This window comes from Etheostoma spectabile, chromosome 3 (genome assembly GCF_008692095.1).
Source record: "Etheostoma spectabile isolate EspeVRDwgs_2016 chromosome 3, UIUC_Espe_1.0, whole genome shotgun sequence".
Taxonomy (NCBI): Eukaryota; Metazoa; Chordata; class Actinopteri; order Perciformes; family Percidae; genus Etheostoma; species Etheostoma spectabile.
Genome location: NC_045735.1, coordinates 26,694,687 through 26,720,409, shown reverse-complemented (window position 1 = coordinate 26,720,409; position 25,723 = coordinate 26,694,687). Strand labels below are relative to the sequence as shown.

At 40.8% G+C, this 25,723-nt stretch overlaps 1 protein-coding gene and 1 long non-coding RNA gene across 4 annotated transcripts in view; one reads left to right on the top strand and one right to left on the bottom strand.

Annotated features, from left to right (window-relative positions):
- dscaml1 (Down syndrome cell adhesion molecule like 1) overlaps positions 1-25,723 on the bottom strand; it is a 107,248-nt gene that overhangs the window by 64,897 nt on the left and 16,628 nt on the right. For all 3 annotated transcript variants that reach the window (XR_004327417.1, XR_004327415.1, XM_032503420.1), the window contains exon 3: positions 24,539-24,685. Coding sequence is in view for 1 of the 3 variants with exons in the window: in XM_032503420.1 (XP_032359311.1) it covers positions 24,539-24,685 (147 nt within the window). In the remaining 2 variants the exon portion in view is untranslated. The remainder of the gene's footprint in view (positions 1-24,538; positions 24,686-25,723) is intronic.
- Positions 16,064-25,684, top strand: LOC116671997 (uncharacterized). The gene is made up of 4 exons (XR_004327439.1): positions 16,064-16,213; positions 16,758-16,763; positions 24,949-24,955; positions 25,673-25,684. It is a non-coding gene; the product is annotated as an uncharacterized LOC116671997 (long non-coding RNA).

Genomic DNA, 25,723 nt, shown 5'->3' with positions numbered 1-25,723 from the left:
GTGTTGCTATTGGGTGTGGTTTAAAGGCAGTGGATACCAAACACAGAACTAACAGCCATACAGCCTGTACTGTGTGGGATTAATGGGCTTGTCCTAAGTCAACAAAACTGTGCATGCAAATTTGAGTGTGTGAGGAAAAAGATTAGAAGTTCCAAACAATGGTCACTTTTCTCATTTAGTGTGCAATTCAAAGTATTGAAGCTATACGTAATGTTAACTAAAACTGCACTTTTTTGCGTCTTTAATATAGGTTTATGTGCTGTGAAAAGCACTTACCTAAATATATCAAATTATTCTTAACTGTTTCCCTAGTTTTGTTTGCATGAGCTAAGATAATGCAAACAATATTTTTTTAAATAAACAAAACAATCAATGTGAATAATGCAATCAAAACCAAACTCACGCCATTGTGCTTTACACCTCACTTTGCACTGGCTTTGTAATGCCTCCTTAATCCGCACTTTATGTAGCCTTTTGTATTCTGTATTCCTGTATTGTATTGAATGTGAAACTCTGTCCTGCACACATATGCTTTCTTGGCCAGGTCGCCGTTGCAAATGAGAACCTGTTCTCAACGGTCTACCTGGTTAAATTAAAACTAATACTAAAAAAAACGGGGAAAGTCAGTATGGTTAGCTGGTTAACTAGGGCCAGAGTAAAATACTTGTTGTTTGCTAGTAAAATCTATGTAACTGCATTATCAAAAGTTTTAATCCCTGAGCAATAATTAAGGCAGCAGATCAGACACTGCTAAAATAATTACCAGTCAACATACTGTAGGCATGAACAACAACTTTTTTTCCAGAGTTCTAATTATTATAAAAGATGAATCTGTTCAAAACCCCTCTCTTTTCTACTTTGTCCTTGTTGCCTCCTGTTGCTCAGGTAAACCAATGCTACTCTCTCACAAAGTTACAGGTAGGCTCCTAAAAAATGGAGGAGATTCTGAGTGCTTTTCTATGATTCCCCTATGTGCCTCTTCTCCTCTATCAGATGGAGGGATGGAGGTGAGGAAAGAATTGAGAGAGGTAACAACAGAGAGAGAAACGACAAAGAATGTAAGGCCCCACAGCAGCACTTAAAGTATGTCTGCATTATTAATGAGGAGACAAAGCGAAACATTTATTTATCATCGCGGATGTGTAGAAGCTAAGCCGATCCCAGCAGAGCTGAGAGAGACAGAGAGAGAGAGAGAGAGAGAGAGAAAGAGAGAGAGGGTCAGGAGACAGAAAGAGGCCATGTTGAAAGAGAGATGTCTAAGAAGGCTTGAGTGTGTTTTGTGTGTGGGTATACAGTAGAAGGTCAAGTCTAAGATGTGTCCTGTGTATTTGCTGGTCAGCTGTGGGATTTCCTCAGGGCTAAAGGATCAAGACCAGGCCCGAGATTTATTTATGAGACCTAAACAGGCTTACACACTACACTGTGTGCTTAACCCCTCACTACACTAACTTTGATGTTCCAGGCTCAAGTCCATCCCTTGACTCTAGTCACACTATTCCCATCTGTCTTTGCTCTCTCTTCATTTTAGTAATAAAAAGGGATATAGAAGTTTTTTTATAGATTAATCCCTCTATTTTTTTTATTATCTATTTGACATTTAGTCTCAAATATTTTGAAGCTTGTTCTGTCACACACAAAAAACAATACAAAACGCAAAGATATTTAATTTACAACATAATATAAAATAGATAAACATCCTAAAGATGTCTTAGGAGTGGCCTGATTGCAGGCAACGGAAAAACCCAACTCTGCATGAGCGGCGTGAATAGACTAATTCACTCTAGGCATGCAGTGCAAATTGAGGTCAAAACATGTCGATGTCAATTGATTGTTTTGTGTGCTTTGTTTACTTTAAAGTAAATAGAAAGGGACAAGGGGAATTACAGAAAGTAAGCAGTTGCTAGGGAATTTTGACAGTGAATTAACTGTGAATTAACACTTGCAGCCACACACGAGGAATGAGCTAGCTTCAATAGCTACAGCTAATGCCTGAACAGTTAGTTCATTGGCTTTGCAGTGCAAATTAACGTGGACTGCAAAACACTCCAGTGGTTGAATAACTCACAGCAAAATATTGGCTAAAGGTCTTCAATGTAAATAAGTGTTGTAGTCAAGACCAACTAAACTAAGCACAAGTCATCACCAAGACCATAAGGAATTGAGACCGAGGCAAGACCAAGACCGGACCAGTGCCAGACAGCCAAAGCTTCTAAACTGTCTCCAGCATTCACTTGTGCGTGTTAAGAGGGCGGGGAGAGGGGGTTAACAGTAACAAATTTCAAATTACAAAAAAGAAGTGAGTCAAGTTAGTGGTTGCATTTGAAGCAGGACATTTTATGGTCAATCACAGCTGTTGTGGTCTTGCCCCATCTTGAAATAAAATCCTAAGTCCTTTTTATCCGAGACCAACATTAGACCGAGTAAAAATGCGGTTGATTCCGAGAAAAGACTGAGCCTTTCAAAAAGTGGTCTTGAGACCGGTCTTAGGACCAAGACCAATCTTGAGTACTACAACACTGACTGAAATGCATGTTTACAATTAAGAAGTTAGAGCCAGCAAATATTTTGCATTTAAAGCATGATGTAAACATTTAATCAAAATTGTTGTTGGTCGTTTATTTTTCCAATCGACTAATCGATCTATCGCTCAACCAACTGTTTAAAAACTATAGACAGACATACACTATAGAGCACACATATTGTATATAGACACCCATACTAACAGCCCATACCCATACTTATTTATGTCACTAAAGGGCCAAATATTAATTATCAGGAGTTTTAATCTAACCTTAAACAGAACATGTCTTAATACAATTCTAACCTTAACCAAACACCACTGCTTGGTTAGGACCAGCTTTGTGTCCACAAAATGGATGATGAGTCCCCTTAATGTAACTGTGTGATATGTGTCCCCAAAATGTAATCAATACAAGTAAACATACACACACATGCACTTTCAGAGATGTTGGGTTCTACACAAACAGTCAGGATTTTAGATTGCATGTACAGTAGCTAACAAAGCTTGTATTGCGTGTAGCTGTAAGACAACTCTAACATTAACACTAGTTACTATAATAATTAGGTTTTGCAGGAGCAGATCAAATCGTCACCTGTCAAAACCACTAGCAACCCTTCACTTAATGTCAGATTTGGCAACTGTTTGGTTTAAATACTGCACATTGTTCGGCTGTGACTGATGGATGTGCGGGGAACTGTCGTGTGAAAGTGGCTAAGCATGTGCATATGAAAAGCACAATTTTATATACATACATTGTGTGCGTGTTTGTGTGTAGGGGAGGACGTTAGGGGATAAGCACTCAATAACAGCTGACACTGAGCTGCCCTCTGCTCTCGCTCACACAAAGGACTATGATTATATTACGGTTTGACTGCCTGTCCCCCCCTCCCTTCATCCCCCCCATCATACCCTATTCTGCCAAGCCCTCTGTGCACTCAACGGCTAAGATAATTACCACTATTGTGTGTCACACACATACACACACTCCCATGCAAAGTATGCCACGTGCTTGCCAGCTCCCCCATCTGTCCCCTTCTCTCTCCCCCTTTTTCTCTCTCTATTCCTTCTTTCCATTTTCATCAGTGTTTTTTCTGCACCCTTTGACATTTGCTATTTTGCAGGAAAAGGGGAAATCCACAACCGAGGGGGGAGAAAATTGGTGTCATAAAAACATGCAATATTTAATACTTAGATTTAGTTTGTACAGTAGGCTGTTGATTATTTTCCAGTAAAAAAACATATTGACACAGCTGTTGTCAATTGGTAATCCAACTCAGTTGTGCAAAATCTCCAATAGAATGATGCATCAAGTAGTGGGATGAACTTATTACTGAATATCAATATTCTTTCCAATAGCTGATTATCTCCTCTACTCTAAAAAATCTAATGTATTTCTCCTTTCCTCTTTTTTAGCTGTACGTGCCCCTTGCATCCTTTAACCTTTCTGTTTAACCAGGAAGGAAAGACAAATGACTCAGCATTGATGTTGTTGTCCCCTTTCTTTCATTCCTTCTTCCTTTCTCCTCATTCAGTTAAACTTTAATGTGTTTTCCCACTCAAATCTCAAGTACTCAAGGCAACTCCTCAGAAATGGCTTTGGTTGCAGAAACACCAGAGTGGTTGTAGTGTGGCTTCTTTGTGTTTGTGTGTGTGTGTGTGTGTGTGTGTGTGTGTGTGTGTGTGTGTGTGTGCATGTGCGTGTCCGTGCATTTGTGTGTGTGTGTGGGGGAGGGGGAGGGGGGGTCACAATATGATGTCAGAGTGGTGTTTACACAAGCAAGCGAAGCCACAGACAAGTGTTGCCATTAATACCAAAACCATTTTCCACCATTTCTCCATCTGCCTCTTCTAATCCTCCTCATCCAGTCTCCTCTACCTGCAGGAACAAACAAACTTGTAAAACACAAACATACACAGTTTCCCTCTCTCTGTGTTGAAGGTTGAGGTGACCACCTTGAGAGTGTGTAATTGTTTAATAGCCTGAGAGCTCCCATGTCTACCCCAGAGGCCTTTGCTCGCTAAAGATCGATCAAATACTCTAGCTGGCGGTGACAACTTTGAAGACACACAAACACAAAGGGACTTACAGTGAGTGCGGCTGGAGAGATGGACAGAGACAGTTAAAGGGAAAGAGAAAGAGAGAGCGAGAGAAAAGAGGAGTACCTCCCTTAGCGGCTGCCATGTGGCTTTAGCCATCTGTTGGCAGAGTCTAAATTAATTAGCTCCACTCATTACTAGTTTGCAAGAGGCCTGAAGTCTAAACCAGACACCAGCTCTCCAACTTGCCTATCTTACAATCTCTTCTTCTTTCACCCTCTTTTATGACTAAAACCCTACTCCACTTAGATTTAGACCCTTAAAGCAACAGAGTGTACTTATATTATATTTTAAAACTAAATTCGAGAAAAATTAAAGCTGCAAGCAGCGGTGGACGGGCCCTCACTACTCTGCTCACATCAGGGTTACTGGCGGACACCGCTCCTTGCGACCATGCATTTGTGCGGCACTCAGATACTGCAAATTGTCACCAATGAAAAGGGAACTCCCTGCTGAGTTCAATGATACCTACGTAATGATGCCTATAAGACCCTACGTTGTACAGTTCATTAGCTGTGAATGAGGGCGTGGCCAAAGCATAGAGCCAGGGACAAACCCTTACCATCAACAAAGGAAGTCTCTGCTAAGTTCATTGATACCTCACACAAGGCTCTACCTTAAACGATTCAAAGGGTATGAAAGGGGGCGTGGCTTAATCATAGGGGACGAGCCAAACCATCACCAATGAAGAAGGAACTTTCCGCTGAGTTCAATGACACCTCACACAAGACTCTACCTTAAACGGGGCGTGAGTGAGTGGGGGTGTGGTTAAAGTATAGGGCCTGGCACAGTATCACATTTAGACCACACATTATAACTTTTATGTAAATTGAATTATGTTTGTCATATAAGGCTGATTTCCTGTTGCCAGTTGGTGGTGCTATAACTAAAAGTCAATATTGGCCTGAAGATGTCCTCAGGCCTGGACTCTTGTGGATTGTAGGGTATTTCAAGCAGATATGACAGCCAGTTACAACCACTTTCTCGTTCATCGCTAAACACTCAAAATGGCCGCCACGGCCACACCGTTTGACAAAAAGTTTTTCTTTAAAAAACTTTTCATCCTTAAGGTCTTTAGATGACACAGACTGAATTGAAGTCGATCTGATGAAATCTCTAGGAGGAGTTCATTAAAGTATAGCACCATATAATTAATTTTGTAGGGGGCGCTAGAGAGACATTTCTGTGCGCCTATTCCCAAAACACTTAAAATACGTAAATTTTCACCAGACTTGATGCAACCACCAAATTTGGTGAGTTTTGAATATGTTAAGCCCCTCAAAAAGGCAATTAATTTGCCGGGAAAATAACAGTAATTCCTTTAGGTTCAATAGGGCCTTTGCTGCTTTCGACGTTCGGGCCCAAATGAAAATATAATGGTTATAAAGTCAAAGCTCATTTAAACGTTAAAAAAAAATAAAAAATAAAAAACGTCTTTCATAAATAAATGTCAACTATATACACTCAAAAGCTGAGCAACTCTTATCTCAATTCCCTCATAACCCTCATATTGTCCTTGGGTCAAATTGACCCATTTTCCTATCAATATTCTTATCAACTACCCAAAATAACATGATTGATTCCACACAACGCTCTTTGGCAAGTATGAATTACTTTCATTAGTTTTGGGGTATCTTATTCCATTTTAAAGCATTTGAAAAAAAAAACATTGAAGCGGTTTTGAAATAGTATTGAGTAAAAGTTGACATATTGCAGTCTGTGACATTCCTTTCACTTTAGTTTAAAAAAATTCCTAATTTCTGCTATTCTAACTATTAGCTATTCTCTTTTTTTTAATGACCATAAATTCCAAAAATAACAGCAAAACTGAAGTTAATAGTGTTGAAAACATAGAAAAGTGACAAACATTGAAAACAAGCATCAAACGTGATGAAAAAGGAGACAAAAATGTAAGAAATAGTTAAAAACATTGATAAAAAGCATCAACAAAAGTGTTGATTTTCAATTTTGACGGGAAGACAACACAACTGCTCTGCAGTTTTACTAGAAAAGTTCATCTTGAAATTCAGATATGTTAAAGTTGCATTGAGCTCCACAAAAAAAGAATCAATGTCCACCTTTTTCTGAAGCTCTCGATTCTCCAGATCAACTTTTCTTTTAGGTCTAGAGAGAGACATTTTGGAGTCAGGTGTATCACAGTCAATTAGTGTTTATGTTGACAAGTCACAAGGTGCACCCTGCTGAATGTCACATTTATAACAAAGATCCAGTTTTTACGCTCCTATTTGCAGACTTGCTTGAAGATTTGATGAATATTCTAAAATAAAAGGCTGAACGAAAATGGGAAATGGATAGAAATTATTTTTGGTTCAAATTTAAGAAAAATAATCTAAACCTGGACGGGGTTTTATGAAATTGTCTCATGGATTCGGCACTCAGGCCTGTAGTTTGAGACTCTTAAAGTCCATAGTGTTGATTGTAATAGTCTATTTTGCTACTAAATTTAAAAAAATGTGTAAAGCATTCAGAGAGAGAACTAGAAAATCTCAGTGTTGACACTAAAAGGAATTCATGCTTGTGTTCTTTCTCTCTTTCTCTCTCTCTCTCTCTCTCTCTCTCTCTCTCTCTCTCTCTCTCTTTCTCTCTCACACACTCGCTCTCTCTCTCTCTTTCTACTTTTCCCTCTTATCCTTGGGGAGTGCTCTGTGCCACTGCAGTGACGACAGATGGGGCTCAACATCATCCAGAGAGTAAGAGAGAGAATAGAGGGAGGTTACATTCATTATTTACATCACTTGGTATTGGAATATTAATGCTAAAAGCAATCGGGCAACCCTTCATTAAATTAACTGGAGATGTAGGGAAAGAGACGAGAGGGTGAGATGGAAGGATGGGGGCGCGGGAGGCACAGACAGTGTGAGAGGAGCACATTCTGGTAAATGGGCCCTAAAATTAGTGAAGCAAAAACACCTCCATTAAGAAAGCCTGCATCTCTCTTTTCCCTCCTTTCCTCCACTCCAACTCTTCTTTCCTGTTATCTGCTCTCTCCCTTTTTTAAACACTTATTTCTCCCTCATATGGACAAAAATCACTGCTTTACCCACAAGTGCCTGCGGTGAACCTCTTTGAGATATATGCATTTCTGTGCTGTCCCTCTTAAGTGCCTGTTCAAAATTTAAACATGCTTATGGTGGCAGAATGTGTCTTTGGTCCCCATGTGTATCTCCAGAGAATACTGCTCTGTCTTTCACTCACTCTATCGTTCCCTCCACGGCGACTGCTCTTTTTCTTTATGCTGTATTGCTCTCTCGTCACTCCATCGAACCCTTCTTCCTATCTCAATCTCATCTTCTGTCAGCAAACCCCAATATTATCGTCACACTTACAAATGTGTACATGCTGGATATGCAAGCACGCATGAATGAACACAAACGCATACCTACACAGACACACAACCGTGCATAGATAAATGCTCAAACTCATGCACACAGACAGTATCAGGACACAGGCATGCAGAGACACCGACAGTGGCAGAATGGTTCTCTCCTGCACAGCAACACATTGCGTATATGCAGAGCCACTCTCCCTATTAGTGGAACGCTGCTATGCACTGTTGACTTCTGAAGAGGAAAACATACAGTCATGTCCATTGTCAACTGATGCCACTATTACCCACCCCTCCACCTGGCACCCAGCATGTGTGCGTGCACTGTGAGTAATAGGTAGGTGACTGCTGAATATGAAACTATAATGATCATAATGTCACCCACGGAATTCATGTAACAGAAAAATTACAGACTTGCTTCATGAAATGGCGTATGTATGACACGTTAATTTGTATGCCACTATTGGCGTGTTATCAAGATGCAAACTTTTCTATTCTTCATTTCCTAAACCCAACCGGTTCTTCTTTTCCTAAACTCAACCGTACCTTTCTTCTCGCGATAACACGCCAAGTGGCGATAACACGCCAAGTGATGTGTATGTGTACGCCCGCTGTATACAGTGTAGACATACTCGCGGATAGCTCAAAATGCGTCCAGATAACACGAGTATATTTACACGAAGACCTGATGCCATGTTGAAAAATTAGGTTTACTTCCTATAGGTGGAGGAAGATTTAAAATGGATACTGAGGCTTCCAGGTGCAAATAAGGTGCCAATGACTCTTGTGAAGTGTTAAATAGACTCAGGAATTGTTTCTTCAAATGATTCTGGTTACTGGTAGATACTTGCATCTACGTAGTGGTCATACCAGAATACTCTCAAAATGTATCTACTACATATACAACCATGACATACTGACATTATATCTAGTCTTTTTTAAGAACAGATTTTATACAGCAGAAGAGTTCATCTACATCACTCCATCCAACCAGCCATTCATCTATCCAAGCATCAATTCTTTGTACCCACTTATTCTAGTTCAGGATGAAGACAGACTGCAGGTTATTGCGCCATGCACACACACAAAAAACAATACAATGGGCACAGGGCAAGAAGGAGTCATGCATCAACCTTTCCTAACCTACAGTAAATAAAAGATAAAAATATGACCCTTTGAGTAATATTTAAACCGACCAAAAGAATGCATGAAAACAAAAAACGAGTGCTTCAAAAAGCTGAAACTGGGGGGACATGATCCTCTGACAGTCTGCCTGTATTGGTTTAGAAACCCAATCTGGCTGCAAAAGCCTGTCTGTGTTCATGAAAGAGATCAGTGAGAGGTTACAACACTCTCAAACGTTTTGAAAGCAAAGAAAACAAAAGGTGGGTGGGAGCTTTATGAAATAGCAGCATCACTGGAACCTACAGTAAAAAAACAAAAAGTAAAATAAGACAATAAAGACCTTGTCAAGGTTAACAGTTGCTTGCTTACACATACAGCAGACATGAAGCAACATGAACATCAAATTGAAATGTATGACCACCGAGTGCAAGTTTAACCAACCAGCTTTGGTCAGCTTTGGTTACTGTCCACCAGTAACTCAAGATGCTCAATTTTCTATAGCAGCCACTTGTGTACTTTGGATCTCTGCAGTTTAAATAAGCAACATACCCTTGGGTAAGAAAGCAAATACTCAGTTTCTCTGAGCTAGTACCAAACACTAACCCTCTATAGACTCTAAAGATGGATGATACACTTGCTCTGTTTCAGTCTTGACTCTTTTGCACATATTGAGCGTGTGTGTGCTGCTGTTGTGCCACTATTGACTGTACACTCCAGAGTGACCGGTTACTGGTTGGTTGTTTGGTTGGTTGCTTAGTTTATTAGTTAGGAGCACTGCTCTGTGATAGCTCACAGATTGTATTGATAATGTCTTTAAAAGTGTCAAGAAGTAGCTTCAACTAAAGGCAGTGGGTTCTAAAATAGTTTGTGCTGTTTCCATAGTAACAGATGCTAGGAGTGTCAAACTTCAGAGCAGCAGTTATACTGTGTTTTTGTTTACAGATCAGATTGGATTATGCTTGGAAATTGCAAATGTTAAAAATGAGACACCACCATTCTAACTAAAAGAGGAAAAGCAAAAGGAAAAGAAGTGGGTAGCTTTACAGCAAGACAGACACATGATACTAAAAATAAAACAACACATAGTAACATAAGCATAACATGAATCTAATTTTGAAAAAATATGGTACCAATGAAGGCATGCTGTTTACTGGACAACAATCCATTTACATGTACGGTTAAGCTCAATAATACCAGCCTCTCGTATTCGTACACCTGATATGAAATTTCGTTCTGCGCTTATCCCACATTAAATGATCACAGAGAGAAGACCTTTTACGCTTGATTCTAAAATGCAATTTTGGTGATCCGAACAAAAGTGGACAGCCAAGACACATTGCCATTCACATCTGTGTCTATCATGCGTCTCCAGCTGACCACTTGTGTTCAGATTTTGTTACTTCCTACATCACCTCTGCTAGAAGCTAGAGAAGTGTCGAAGCTATATCGTGGTCATCTCTCTCTACAGAGTAAAGCGATAGATGCTCATGCAACACAACATGAACGCTTTGTCCAACTTGTAAAATTGGCAAGTTATAGAGCACTGATGACGTATTTCCCAGTTACGCTATTGTCGGCAATGCATCAGGACACATTAGCATTTACATTTCAAAAGATCAATCAAAAAGGTAAAATGCAGCCCAGACCACTTCGGCAAGTGGTTTGAGAGATTGGACCACAATGCATCTTTGTGGCTGTTCACACTTTTATGTAGCCCTGTAAACTTGTGATCCAATCGCCCAAGACACATTCTTAAACCAAGTGTACACAGGATCACAAAGACCACTGAATCCACCTTATAAGAACAATATACATAAACGTCTGTCCTATTCTATAATGTAACGTGCCGATATGTAATCTAATTAAGCAGGACCCCTCTCTGTGTGTGTATGTATGCATGTCTCTGCGTCTGTCTTTGAAATACATCATAAACCATTACAGGCTGGGACTGCAGTTTAATTTTTGCTACTTCTAACGTAACTTGATTGCTGGATATAACAAGCAAACTTTTCTTCACGTTCCTGGAGCATGAGTGGTTGACAGGAACGTTGCAACTGTAACGCTGGCTTTTCTATTATTTTGATAAGAGGATACTCAGTAAAAAGCCATTTGCCCACTAAATATCAAACAAAAACCAGAAACTATATCATAGTAAGTTGCTGTGAGCTGTCCATTCACTACTTCTAAACACAGGCAGAACATAATCTTGGAGTTTAATCCTTCACAGCGCTGTGCAACGCGAGACAATCTCAGACTCTTTCATTTTCACATTTGATTTGTACAGAGAGTCTGGCTAACATTTGGTTGTGACGTGTGCTTAGCATCGCTAGCATTTGCCTTGGCCAACTCCTTCACCACTAACGGAGCAAGCTGGAAAATCAATCTTTTCTCAAACCCCATGGGGAGGAGGGCCACAACATCATAGCCACCAACAAGACTGGGCAAAGATTGTTCTTGCTTGGGCTTTGACTTCTGGGTATTCGGCAGCATTGCTACAATGAACAGAATGGCTTTGCTTGCATCTTTCTCTGCCACCATTACGGAACTACAACTCTAGCCCACAACTTCATTGTCAGCCACTCCCTCTGTTCGTTGATTGGACTGCTAAAGATTTGGCCGGAGAAAACCCAAGAATATGCCGCAAACCCAGACAGTGTACTGAAGGAAAATAAAAATTGAGCAGAAGTACGTACAAATTCAGAGGCATCAAGCTGACCGGCAGAAGGCAGCAGATTCATCAGATTCTGGGTCCTGGGTCCGGTTAATAACTCCAGTATTACTGCTAACTTCTAACACTAATTACATTACTATCGGCAAAATGCAAATCCATACCTGTATGGAAATTAGGACCTCTGCCAAAGTGTTAAATTGTTAACGATAATACAAGACAAGACAACACAACACTGGCGTCATTAAACACTGACTGTGGTGATATCAACATGCAATATCGTTGACGAAAAAGACAACACTAAAAGGTTTTCGCCCCTCTCTCTCTGCGCACGCACTTGGAGGCAGAGAAGCTGGAATAAATACCTGCCTGTTTCCCCCTCAACAGATATATACAAGTTGTTCACTTGTCAGTCTGCAAGAGAAGGATAGTAAACTGCAGAGCAAAAGAGAGAGAGACACACACACAGATGCACACACACAAATGGCAAATCTGGAGACATGTGCTGTTGGCTTGTGGAGGTGCTTAAAGAGTGACACAAGTCCAAAAAATGCATGTGTATTTTAAACCCCTTCAGAAGCCCTTGATTGTAAAGCCCTTCCTATGTGCCAAAACTACAGTATGTACAGTACAGCGACTTGCATGGGTCAAGGATGTCCTTTCCACTGTGATGATTTCCAAAATTATAAGAAAATATATAATAAAAAAGCTCAGAGGTCAAAGTCACTGTCTGGACATATTTCTTGTAGCCATGTTAGAAATATATTAAAACTGAGGAGTAACGTGTGTAATTTCTTTAACCCAACTCACCACTAGGAAATCTAACTTAGTATAAAAATGGTTGTGTTCCTCGTATGAGATATATATTTCATGGAGAGGCGGTATGCTGACATGCATTGTATGTTCATCTCGATAGCAGAGATGTAGTCAACAAGGATGACTGAGCCGTAGTGCTGGCACTCAACTGTCAATCTGTGCTCATACACAGGAGCTTTGTCCACAAGAAAGTGTGTGTGTGTGTGTGTGTGTGTGTGTGTGTGTGTGTGTGTGTGTGTGTGTGTGTGTGTGTGTGTGTGTGTGTGTGTGTGTGTGTGTGTGTGTGTGTGTGTGTGTGTGTGTGTGTGTGGCGACTCTAGAGAGAATATATCAAGGCTAGAATGACTTTCAACTGAAATGTATATAAGATTCAAATTACTTTCTCTTTGTCCTTTATACTTTCCCTTCCCACACTTCTCTCCTCCTTCCTTTGTCTTCTGGTAGCCTTGGTCAGCTAAGCTCAGATGTAAAAAGATCTCTCTTTCTTTCTCTCTCTCTCTCTCTCTCTGAGTAAATTAAAATATATACATTTAAGATAAAAAAAAAAACAGGAAAGCAAAAACAATATATCACTATACAGTAAAATCTCTAGTGTCAAATGTAAGAAAGAAAACAAAGACAGAAGCAAACACACAAAAAACATGAAAAACACATGAAGTACAGGACTAAATGAGAAGGCAAAGTAAACTGTGGGGAGATGAACCAAAGATATTACGTGATGTTGTGCTGGTTGTGTCTCAGGCTGTGACATACACTCACATATCTCGCTGCTTCTACAGCACTCACACTATTTTCTCCAAGCAGATGTTGCATTTTTTCTGTTTAGAGAGTGTATTAAAATCTGGGAGTTTACATTTTAGAATTTTAGTAAATAACTGAGTTCTGATGTTGGTATATGTGTGGTATATGTGCTGAGAGCTATCCATGCAACATGTCACAGTACATGAAGTGAGTTAGAAGTGAGCCATTAGCTCAGTGAGGGTTGACTAGGAAGGAGAGAAGGGTGGTAAAAAGGAAAAACATGGGAGGATTCCTCACAAGGGATGACTGAAACTCATATCGCTGTTTTCAAACAATGTCTCCAGTGAGACAGAGTGAGAGGAACATAAAACTTGCATTGCCCTGGGCATTGTAAAACAATGGCTATGCACATGAACAAAAAAGACACACACACACACACACACACACACACACACATACGCAAAAACAGACTGCACTTACAAAATACAGAGAGCTAAGATACATAAAGTGAGAGTGGAGCAAATAAGTAGGTGAAGGAAGAATAGGAAGAGGGCAGGCACACTGAAAATGGCAGAAAAGTAAGGAAAATAATGATGCAAAACAAGAGGCAGTCAGGTGGGCCTGATAAACGCTTGAGAGGAATAAATGTCAAGTCAAGCACTAAGAGAACCCTAGGAGGCGGAGGTAACAAAGAAAATGAGGAAGAGAGTGCATTTATGATGCAAACAAACCAAATCAGGGAGTATGAAGGAGGAAATCTGAAACAGTTTAATGGATCAGTGCTACTTGCATCATTGTGTCGCAATGGCTAAATAAAAACATAATGAACACCTTAAAACACTATTGGCAAGATAACATTTACATGTGTTATACTCCACTGACTTTTGTGAACTATTGACTTTCCGTGTGTGTGTGTGTGTGTGTGTGTGTGTGTGTGTGTGTGTGTGTGTGTGTGTGTGTGTGTGTGTGTGTGTGATTACAAGCCCCGCATATGTCTTGTGGGAGTCCTCAGGGCATCCTATACACCCCAGAGAGACCATTGATTAGCTATTAATAAAGCATAGAGATGCCATAGCTCACAGGGTAGGTCAGTGAGGGCTCACACACACGACATCCACACAGGCTGTTAGAGTTTAAATGAACATATATGGCAGAGGTTTGGCGAGGTTGGAAGGCAGGACAGGGAAAATGTAGAAGAAACTGAAAAAGAAAAAATGAGTAGAGCAGGTAAACTGTGCCAATCTATTTCTATTTCTTCTGCCCACTCCCCTACCAAGTTATTCTACCTCTATCTCCCTGTCCTCTTTTAACATTGAGGCTCTCTATCTTTCTCACGCTGCCTGTGTCCATTGTGGGCTGCGTGTCAGGGCTCTGCTGGCTGTCTCCATCCTGTCTTTGATTAGCTGTGATCTATGAGCAAGATACAAGAAAGAAATAAAGAAAAATAAGTGAAAGCAGCAAAGACAGTAGGAAAAAGGTAAGAGGAAGAGCTCCTCCAGCTGACGGTTATGACTGTGGTCAAGTCAGGACGCATTCCAGCGCGCCCGTGAGAGAGACTAATGTGTTACACAGGACACATTTGCATCTCTCATTCTGCTTTATTTGCTGCCGTTTTCATCCATTTTGTTCCCAGTTCCTTAACCCACCATATTTCTTATCCTGCTGCTCCCCTTCCGTCCCTCCTCGGCCCCCCCTGCCTCCCACCCTCTCTTCTTCCCAAGCATGTACATCTTCAGGTCACGGGTCATTAAGTCAGCTCCAGAGGGGATGTGTCTGAACAGGATATCTCTCATATTGCCCTGCCCCCACCCCGCTACTAAAACACAAACACGCACAATCACAAGCACGGCTATAACGACACATGCACCAATTGTGCACATGCTTGATTGGCTATCTTACCTATGTCTTTTTTTCACCTTTCTCTCTTTATAAACATACTCACAATCACAATCGTTTTTTGCCTTTAACATGCACGATGTATGTCAGACTCTCAAGTTTAGAGCCAGGACTTGTGGAGGGTCCTTTGTTATGTTGGGCAAAAATCCAGAGACTTATATTCGTCCAATAATGTATGAATATGTTAACAGTACATTTCTGTAATATATCATCATTTATTTACACCCAGTACCTTCCTTGCATGCTCCTCCATACAAATTATTATTATAAGTATTCAAATATTTTTAAATTATTATCATTTATTATCATAAATAAATGATTAAAAATAACTTTAAGAACTTTAAAAAGGTTTCCTGTGGAATTTTTGGACCACTTGTAGCACTAGCGACCATGTCTTTATGAGTTTGTCCCTGCTTGTTTGGATTGTGCACACGCAAGCGTACACAATTCACATTATGTCATTGATTTCAAGCTATTCTGCTGATTAACAGCACAAAGAAACATGAATCCCACATTTGTGATGCACACAGTAAGATGCACACAGATGGTTTATGAGTTGCAATTATAACTTTTTTAGCTTACGAAGAAACTTCACGGTGCACCTATTAATCAATAAAGCTGGTGTAGTTGGTTTATTTTCAGAACTGTTTCTTATGAGCAAGAAATCCAGACGCACCCTAGTGGCAGCAAATGAAATTTGCAGCCAGGGTCAGTCTAGCAACTCTCCAAATGACCAAATTCTGGTCAGGCCAATCACATTGTGTATAGAGTCGGTGGGCGGGCTAAACATAAGAACGTTAGAGTTGCAACGGTTCCCTGCTACTTGAAAACAAATAAGATGGCTGTTGCTGTTGGCGAACAGCAATCTTTTGAATCGGTTTTGGCCGTGAGTCTGGAAGACTTGGAGTTAAGCACTGAAGTCGTTCTTAAAAAAGGAAGATGTGTTGGGAGTTTTGCCAACCGGACACGGTAAAAGTTTAATCTATCAACTAGCGTTGCTCTGGTTGGCAATTGCGTCCTAAGGGAATTTGAAAGACAACCATGTATCCCGCCCCTCGAATTGAGCCCTGCGGATACTGAGTTCCCGGACCCAACATCTTGATGTGGGTCTGGCTTGTCAGGCTACAAGACATGTTTATCCAAAGCACTGTGATGTTTATCTTCAAATCGTTCACATGGATCCCTTTTTTCAAATAATTCCCAGCAAAAAATAACAGACCAAACTGTGTGGCATTTAAAGCTTTAGCGTGTAACTTTGTGACATTAATGAGCGTCCATTACATTTAAGCCATTGCTAAATTAGTTGCTACAAAGCTAATTAAGACCATCAGCTCCAAACAATTCTTACTGTATTTCTTCAGAAAATGGTGGCGTCCAGCAATTTTTCTGTGCAGAAACTTGAGTGAAGAGAATTAACTCTTCTGAAGAGTCCATCATGTTCTTTTAATCCTCCGTGTCCTCCTTGGTTACAAGCAACTGTGTGAAGGGGGCATGGGGCCGGTGCACAATCACATAAAGGCTCCTGCACACTGCCTACATGGCGTGAGCATGGTGTTTCTGTTGCCGGTCATTTGCGTGGCGGCTGCATGACGTTTTCTGTCTTTGCACACCAGAAATGTGTCTAATGTTGCACTGCTAATGCTAGCCTTGTCAGTACACATGAAAAATGAAATAATAGTGTGTTGTTCAACATTATTTTGTCAATATTTTTGTGATTGTACAGTACATTTCTTTGCAAATATTTCAATATATATATAAATACACATCTATATCTATATATATATAGATATAGATATAGATATATATCTATATCTATATATATATTTCAATTCCCTTTCCCGAGATAATAAAGTCCATGTTATTGTTTTTAATCAGAATCCAATTAAAATACAGTTTCAAAAAGAAGTTCAACAGATTTCGCTAAATTGTTAAAATCTCAAAAACATACGCTATCCTGCATTCCAGAATCTCTCTTTCTTTCCCTGATTAAAAAGCTGTAAGTGACGTACTGTATTTCCAGGGAGGTCTATCTCTAGACATAGGCGCTGACAGACCAGTGGATTTGTGTGTTCCCATTGACTTACACATCTTTCAAACTCTGAAAAATGGGTAAGTGGGCTGTTTATTTCAATAACATTAACAACTTTGTGTAGCTGTGTAGAGCCTATATTGTAACAACTTACTTAAATCACCTAGAATACCTGATCGTGGACCGTCACTCAGAAGACAAATTTTGTTGTTATTGTAGCCTATGCTATCTTTTCATTATACTACGGAAAATTAAAACAATATTTGTTGTTTCTCCTCAGGAGAATTCTTTACAGCAGAAGGGCCATTGAAACCTGCATTTATGTCAAAACATAGAGACAAACATGAAAATGTCATTTATTAAATGTATTTGTGTCAAAATGATTCTATTTTGCCAAGAAACGCTTTCCAATGGCTCGAGCATGGGAGAACACGGGAGCCGAAATAAAAAATTGTACTTATTTTAATGATTGTATCATGTTAGTCTATATCCTACGTGTTCCTGGATTGTTCCGGTGCGGCAGGCAATTCCATTGGATGCATGTATTGTCTGTTCTGCTTTTTTGTGTTGGAATTTTTTATTTTATTAGACTACCTGTCCAATCTGAGTTTTCTCTCGCAATGCTATTTTGCAGCAGATGTGTGCAGAGTTTAGCCCCAACCATGGTAGCCAGACCCTCCTCCAAAGCGCACTAAAGGAGGAGAGTCTGGCAAAGCAAGACTAGTATCATCTGGACGCGCCAACAGTTTTGCTGTCATTACTTAGAATTCCTCATGGGGGAAACAGAAACTATGCACTATAGCTTTAAAGCTAATACATAAAAATATACAGTATATGAATATAATGCTGTTACTTTTCAGATAAAGCTACAGTAAGTAGGCCTACCTATCACATACAAGTTATAAGCATGTTGGGCATGTGGGTGTGTTTTTTCTGTGTCAACTCAGAGCAAATTAACTTTAAAAAAGGTCACATAAAACAAATTCACATTTTAGCTCAAGTGTATGTGATTCTAACAAACGCTTGCTTACAAATGTATGCACACACACCGACACATACACACACAATGGTTGTTGTGCACTGTCAAACAACATTAGATTGCAAGGCGGTGTTATTAATTACAAAAACACATCCACTGTATTCTTCATTACGTGTCATTCTCACTTACTGTGTGCTTCTTCACTGTTACCATCCTCCTCCCCCAATGCCCCCCCCCCCCCCCCCCCCCCCCCCCCCCCCCCCCACACACACACACACACACACACACACACATACACATACACACACTCACACACACACACACACTCTTACCCCATCCTAAAAGTAACAAGTCATGATCCCCATAAAGGATGACCTGAAGTATAAATCCTAATGTCTGTACCCCCATTATGTATTTTTCCCTAATTACGGTATCGGGCTGGAGGAGGAGGAGGAGGAGGAAGAGGGGGAGGAATGCAGCAGTGATACACAAAGTTGAGGCACAGCATCACTGGTTGAGGAAAAGGGTGTTGGCGAGATCATGGTGGGTGATGAGTAATGCTCTGACGTCGGTTCTGCATTTTCCAAAATATCTGACAGTGATTCTGTCTGCCGGCACGTTCTTCCACTACCATTGTAAGTATATGCGGGAGGATCCAATAAGGAACTTATCTATTCAGTCAGTAAGATGAAGACGTAACAGTAAGCATGCACAAACAACAACAACTGTACAGTATAAAATCAAAAGCATGTCAGCTGGCAGGTCAGAAACAGAAAAACATAGATTTGCATGCATGTACTCGCGCACACCTTGGCTGAGTGTGGTTAATGAATAGCTAACTAGCAGAGAGGAAAGGGAGCCATCTTCTCTGAGTAAGGCCAAATGAATTCGCCGAAGCGCTATGCAAATGTTCCCTGGGCTAACGAGACTGCCTGCATGATTGGAGTGCCATTGAAATTCTCCTCATGCACAACCCTCTCTCACTTCCTTCCTCCCTCCCTCTTTCAATCTCCCTCCATCTCTTCCGCCATTTCTATCTGTATACAGAACATCCATATTACTGTGAATGTGTACAATGTTTGTCTGTCTGTCTGTAATTCAGTAAATAACCTGCACATCATATATATATTGTGGATCTTAAAAGCTACAAATCTGCATTCCTTTCAAACTAAAATCATGTCAACTACTAGATACACACTGCAACCCTATCAGTGCCTGGACAGCAGTGAATGCCCCTGTGTCTTACTCTCTCTGTGTCACTAACACACACACACAGAGTCCGCTCATACAGAGCACGCTCAGAGTCGCTCTGCACCTGTCCTCTCTGTAAAACATCCAAACACGAGTGCTGAATAAATAACCCAACCTAACACAAATAACTGCCAGGTTCACGCACGCACAAACACACGCACACAGCCCATAAACACACATCAATAAGTAAACACCACCTATTTCCCCTCCACAGCTACCCATTGCCCTCTTCCCCCCGCCCTTCACACAGGCACAAACTGCTACCACCCCGAAACACAAACACATAGATGTGCACAATGTGTGTAATGGTTAATGGTCACAAAAGGGATGAATAAAAAAAGTCTAACAGAGAAAAAGAGATGGAGGAGAGAGGTTAGGTGTGTGCGTGTGTGTGTGTGTGTGGGGGGGCATTAAGCACTTGTGAGATGCATCTTTAATGGCAGGACACTGCGACTTTAGAGTCTCTGGCCTCCTCTTTTTCCCTGGGGTGCTGGGGACAACAAGAAAACTGAGCACACACACCTCTCTCTTTGTCCATCTGCCCATCCTCTCATAAGTTCTCGTATACCTAGCCGCCTCATTCCATTATCTTTCCATCCTATGCCCACTTTGCCATCTGCATAATTTAGCATGTCAAGCTTTTGTGCCACTTTGTCTTTCTTTTTTTGCCTATTCTGCCATTTTTTGTGCCTATCTGTTGTTCACTTTCAGGTTTGATGGAGTGGAAGGAAAATAGGATGCTTTGTCACTTCCTCTCCTAATAAGTGCCTCTAGAAAGGAAGCATGAGAGAGAGAGAGAGAGAGAGAGAGAGAGAGAGAGAGAGAGAGAAAGTTAAGAGAAGAGTGGATAGACAGAGGGGTAGAGAGAGTATAGGGCCTCTGCAGAGTGGCCACAAAATGGAGACTGGGACAGAAGCTGCAGCAGCTGTGGTGACGCTACACTTCACAGAGAGAGCGAGGCAGTGTGTGTGAAAGAGAAGGGGGATTAAACAACCTCAATCAATGAATGCAAAAACACAGACATCACACTTTTCCACACCCTCGACACTCTCCCTGGTCTCTGTCGCTCTTCCACTATATCAACCAAACAAACAATGATTCAATTAGTAGATATATAGATTCAATCTATCTATCTATCTATTGATCTATCTATCTATCTATCTATCTATCTATCTATCTATCTTCATATCTATCACTTTGTGTCTTTCTCTAGTGGTATTCTTTCATTCTGAAGCCTCTCCATGTAATATAGCAGAAGAGAAGGCATACTCTACAATCTCAGCCATACAGGATGTATCCAAAGGAACTTTACCTGCACAGGAAGTCATTATTCATATTATTTTAATATTCTATGTACATACAGTATTTTCTTTAAAAATGTGGCAGATTCAATGAAATTTAACATTAAATCAGGTTGGTTAAGGCATATATTTCTTAGCCTGATATATCACTACAGTATGACTCACACTGTCAGTGTTTTCTTCAACATTTAATGAAGCTACTAAAGTGTCACTAGTTTAACCACAGTATGTTATGTGATTCACATAAACATGATATTTGAGTCTGAGGAATGGTCCGATTTCTTCATTCATTTCAATATAAGATAAAGTAAAACACAAAAAAACTGAACACTGTATATTCTTTTCACTTTTTCCTCATGTTAACTCTCAAAAGACTAAACTAACTACATCTAGCGCAAATTCAAGAACAGGCCTGTGAATATTTTCAGACAATTTTTTTTTTAACATTTTGATAGCAGCAGTATTTACTGAGAATTAGCATTAGAAGTGGTTCTTAAAGACCAATAGAGTAATAAAGATTATGCTTATATGTAGTGGCCTGACTGATACTCGATTATTGAGGCAGATACTGGTACTGATATTTGAGATATATTGGCTGATAATCATGCTCATGTTTGTTTTAAAACTATGTAACAATACACACTGGCGCAATGCCTTCAGACATATCTTTGGTAAATCTATAATGCAATTTCTTGTTACTTATTCTTGTTTACTGGGGCTTTAATTTTTTACTGCACATAAACACAGTGTCACCTACAAACTAGAAAGACAAAATAAAAAGGGGTTAAAATCTCCACATTTGTAGATAAAAGATTACTTCTCCTGACATGTATCCTCGCTACCTGTCCCTGAAATGTACATAAATATGCAGCTATGTCATCTGTGTGTGTGTGTGTGTGTGTGTGTGTGTGTGTGTGTGTGTGTGTGTGTGTGTGTGTGTGTGTGTGTGTGTGTGTGTGTGTGTGTGTGTGTGTGTGTGTGTGTGTGTGTGTGTGCGCAAGAGCTGAGCCATGGTGATGCACTAATAAAAATCAGGCAGTGATGCATCCTCACACCTTCCTCATTCCGCCCGCCGGTTCGCACCCGTTACCATGGTGACCAGATAAAACTCACACTGTTTTAAGCTCCAACTGGAGGAGGAGATGGATACTAACACAGTGACACGCACACACGCACACATGCACACATGCACACACGCACACACGCACATACACAAACACACACACACACACACATACGTGCAAATGAAGTTCCTTCATACACATCCGTCAACAGAGCATCCTCTTTCAGTTCCCTAACTGACAAGCAAACAAATGCTAATTTTTTAACCAACGGCTATACCAGCAAACCATCAATTAGAGGGAGAGACATGGCTAGATAGAGAGATAGGAAGGGAGGTATGACAGGGGAGTAAAAACCAGGATAGCCAGTCAACACACAAAGCCCTCCTCTGTTTGACTGTCTACTTGTCTATCTATCTGTCTACTCCCCCCCCCCCCCCCCCCCCCCCACTACATTGCTCCATGAACGGGCCTCAACGCAAACAGATTTGGCTGTCAAATACTGACACGACACCCAGGAAGGGTCGTCTCGCAGTGAGGCCAGCTGTCAGCAAACACCCCCCTGCCTCTTCATCAAAGCCCATTCAAACTCAGCTTTATTGACCAACACAGCCGTCTGTGTGACATGTGTCAAGCCAATACCTTGGCATATACTTTTCCTAATAAATGGCAAACCACTAGAGCATATCGAGTGCTATCGAAAGAGAAATGTGTACATGTTACCAGGATAAATGGAGTGAGTGGATGGATGGATGGATGGATGGATGGATGGATGGATGGATGGATGGATGAGGTGTGTTGTGGAATGGGCGTGTGTGTGTGTGTGTGTGTGTGTGTGTGTGTGTGTGTGTGTGTGTGTGTGTGGCCATGATGCCGAAACAGGCCACCAGTCTGTACCAGTGAGGGAAAGAAAGGAGAGGAGGCGTCGAGCCAGACAGACGGAAAGAAGAAGAGGAGCATTGTGTTACTAATAAGACCTATTCATCAGCCCTGGAGAGAGAAGGAGAGAGTGAGAGAGAGATGGTAAACAAAAAAGCTCTCAAACTTTTCAAATGCAAATTAAAGATTCAAGATGATTTTTGTTTTTATTATTACGATTATTTTCTGGATTAATTGATCAATCATTTTGTCTATAAAATGTCCATCAAACTGCATGTCTTGTTTTGCTATATTCTGTAAATGATAGTATTGTATTGATATCATATGTTCATGGAACAAATTATATTACACTTTTTTATTGATGCGTATGGATGACTTCAGCTTAGTCCCAGAAAGCTGCTCATGTGAATGTGTGTGTACATGTCCATACACATGCTCTTGCTTGTTCATATGTGCATGTTTTACCATCAAACAGACAGGCCTGGTCTCACCACACTCACACTGAGGGATCCGTGACTAGAGAGGGAATCCAACAGCAAGCTTTATCGATCCAACTGGAAACCCCCTCACGGCCGCCAAACCACACACACACACACACCCACACACACACACCCACACACACACACACACACACACACACACACACACACACACACACACACACACACCAGCTGTGCCGGATCAATGAGTGCTCCCGTGTGAAGGACAGAGCCATACAAAGAGACACACAAATACACACACACCTCTTTACACACACTATTGAGAGAGATTAAAGGGGTGCTTGGTATCAGACACCGAGATAAGGGGCAGAGGGAGCAATACGTATCATCTGACCTAACAGTCTCATCTGACACCCTGCAATTTGCCATTGCTCACGGAGCAAATGTTAACACTGCACTGCACAAGCCTGCACGCACACACAGCACACGTAGCCGGGACATACAGCAGCATGTAGGAGGCTCAGTTTCGAACTGATATTATTATTCCTCACTTCACATGGAATTATTTGAATAGAGGATCAGATGCAGCAGAGAGAACAGCTCCAGACACAGCAGAGCCCTAGAGGTGTGGCTGCTCTCTTTTGGGTGACTGTGATGAGCAGCTAAACAGATCTATCACTCATCAAATTAGATCCCCACCCTCCCAGCCCACACACACCCCTCTGTCCTTCTCACACACACACACACACACACACACACACAGCACATGTCTACTAATGCCTGATTTATCCCGGTAACACAGCTATTAACCACAGCGGTGTCAGTTAGTGAGTGAGGAGCCAGACATGTGCCAAGCAAAGGCCATTTTATCAGCCTCATATTTGAATGATTGGACCATTCTTTTTAAACCTTCCTCCATCTTCTTTCACTGACAAAACAGGAGATGTCAATGACACAATTAGATTGATTCGTATCGATTAAGGGCTGTCAACAATCACAAAAAAAAAAAAACTTAATTACAATCAAATACAGTATGATAACCAATATTTTTACTAAGCCGACAGAACACAGTTTATGTGGTCTGGGATTTATTATCTAAAAATCTATTGTCTAAAAATAACGGGAGAAATTTCTCATTTACTTTCGGGCAAATGTTCTTGAGTCCATTGACATATTGGGATGACATTAGATCATTTGCTTTCCATTATTATCCACCACCTGATCAAACACAGCGAGCATGCACTCAGCCAAATATAACTCACATGGTCACGCGAATGGAGTTTGCAGTGACATTACAGTAGATATCTGCGAGAGAGGAAACAAGGTGGACGTGGGGCTTTTGTGTTTTTGGTGAACCTTTAATCACTATCATTGGCTAAATCTCCTACCTGGGACGATGGAGACGGTGTCCTTCTCCCAGGACACCACGCTGACGTACTCCTGGACGGCTGAGGGGATGAGGCACTTGAACACAGCGACATTACCCCGCATGGAGCGTTGATCGGCCACACGGACTGTGTAGGGCTCCCTGAATACTGAGGTGTGGAGAAAACAACTGAAGTTAGTCAATGGAAGGATGGTGGTTGTTGGTGATAGTGGATGTCTCCAAATAAGGCTGATAAACCTTGATCTTTAGTTTTAGCCGATGACAAAGTGGGGAAAGTTACTAACATAGTTTGTATTGTGAAAAAAGAGGACTTAACGTGATTTTGTCAGAGAATCCCGGGAAATAGTGAAAAATGTCCATCACATTTTCCAAGAGCCCAAGATTATGTCGTCAAATTGCCTGTTTAGTCAGAGTAACAGTCCAAACCCGAAAGACATTAAATGTGTAATGATACAAAAAATAGTAAATCATCAAATGGTCACATTTGCAAAGCTGAAACCAACAAATGTTTGGCATTTTAGGCCTTTAGGATACCAAACGATTGGCAGATGGTTGTGATGTAACCATGCAACCATGTACTTCAGCTAAATGAATGGTAGCAGTAATTTTCCTTACTTTGATTTATTTCCCGGAGCCCAAGGTGTGACCTCTTCACATTTTTGTCCGGAGAACAGTCCAAAACCCAAAGATGTTTAATTTGTCATGAGAGAGCGTTACATTTTTACATTTCCGAAGCTGGAACCAGAAAAGGTTTTTGTTTCATAAATGGCTTAACCAATTATGAAAAATGGTAGCCAATTCATTTTCTGCCAGTTAATTAATTAATCGATTAATTGTTTCAGCATTGTGTAAAAGTAAAAACTCACTCCTCTTTACTACACATGTTGACACTGTACAGTTGACATCTTTCTTCCCTGTTTAACCCATAGCAAAAGCCGGGGCAGGTCTTCTAAACAAACTTGTCTGGTGCCCTATTCAACCCCATTAAGCCAGCATTTCTCTATTTAGCCCCAGATTCAAGTCACACTATGATTGCAAGGAAGGTTGACACAGAGCTGTGTTGAAGGGGATACACAGTGAGCGGCCCTTGGCCTTTTAAAGAACAACGCCATAGATGCTATGCGACGGCAAGGAGTGGAGAGTTGCTCACGGCCGATGAACCTGTCACATGCAGGCATCAAAAACA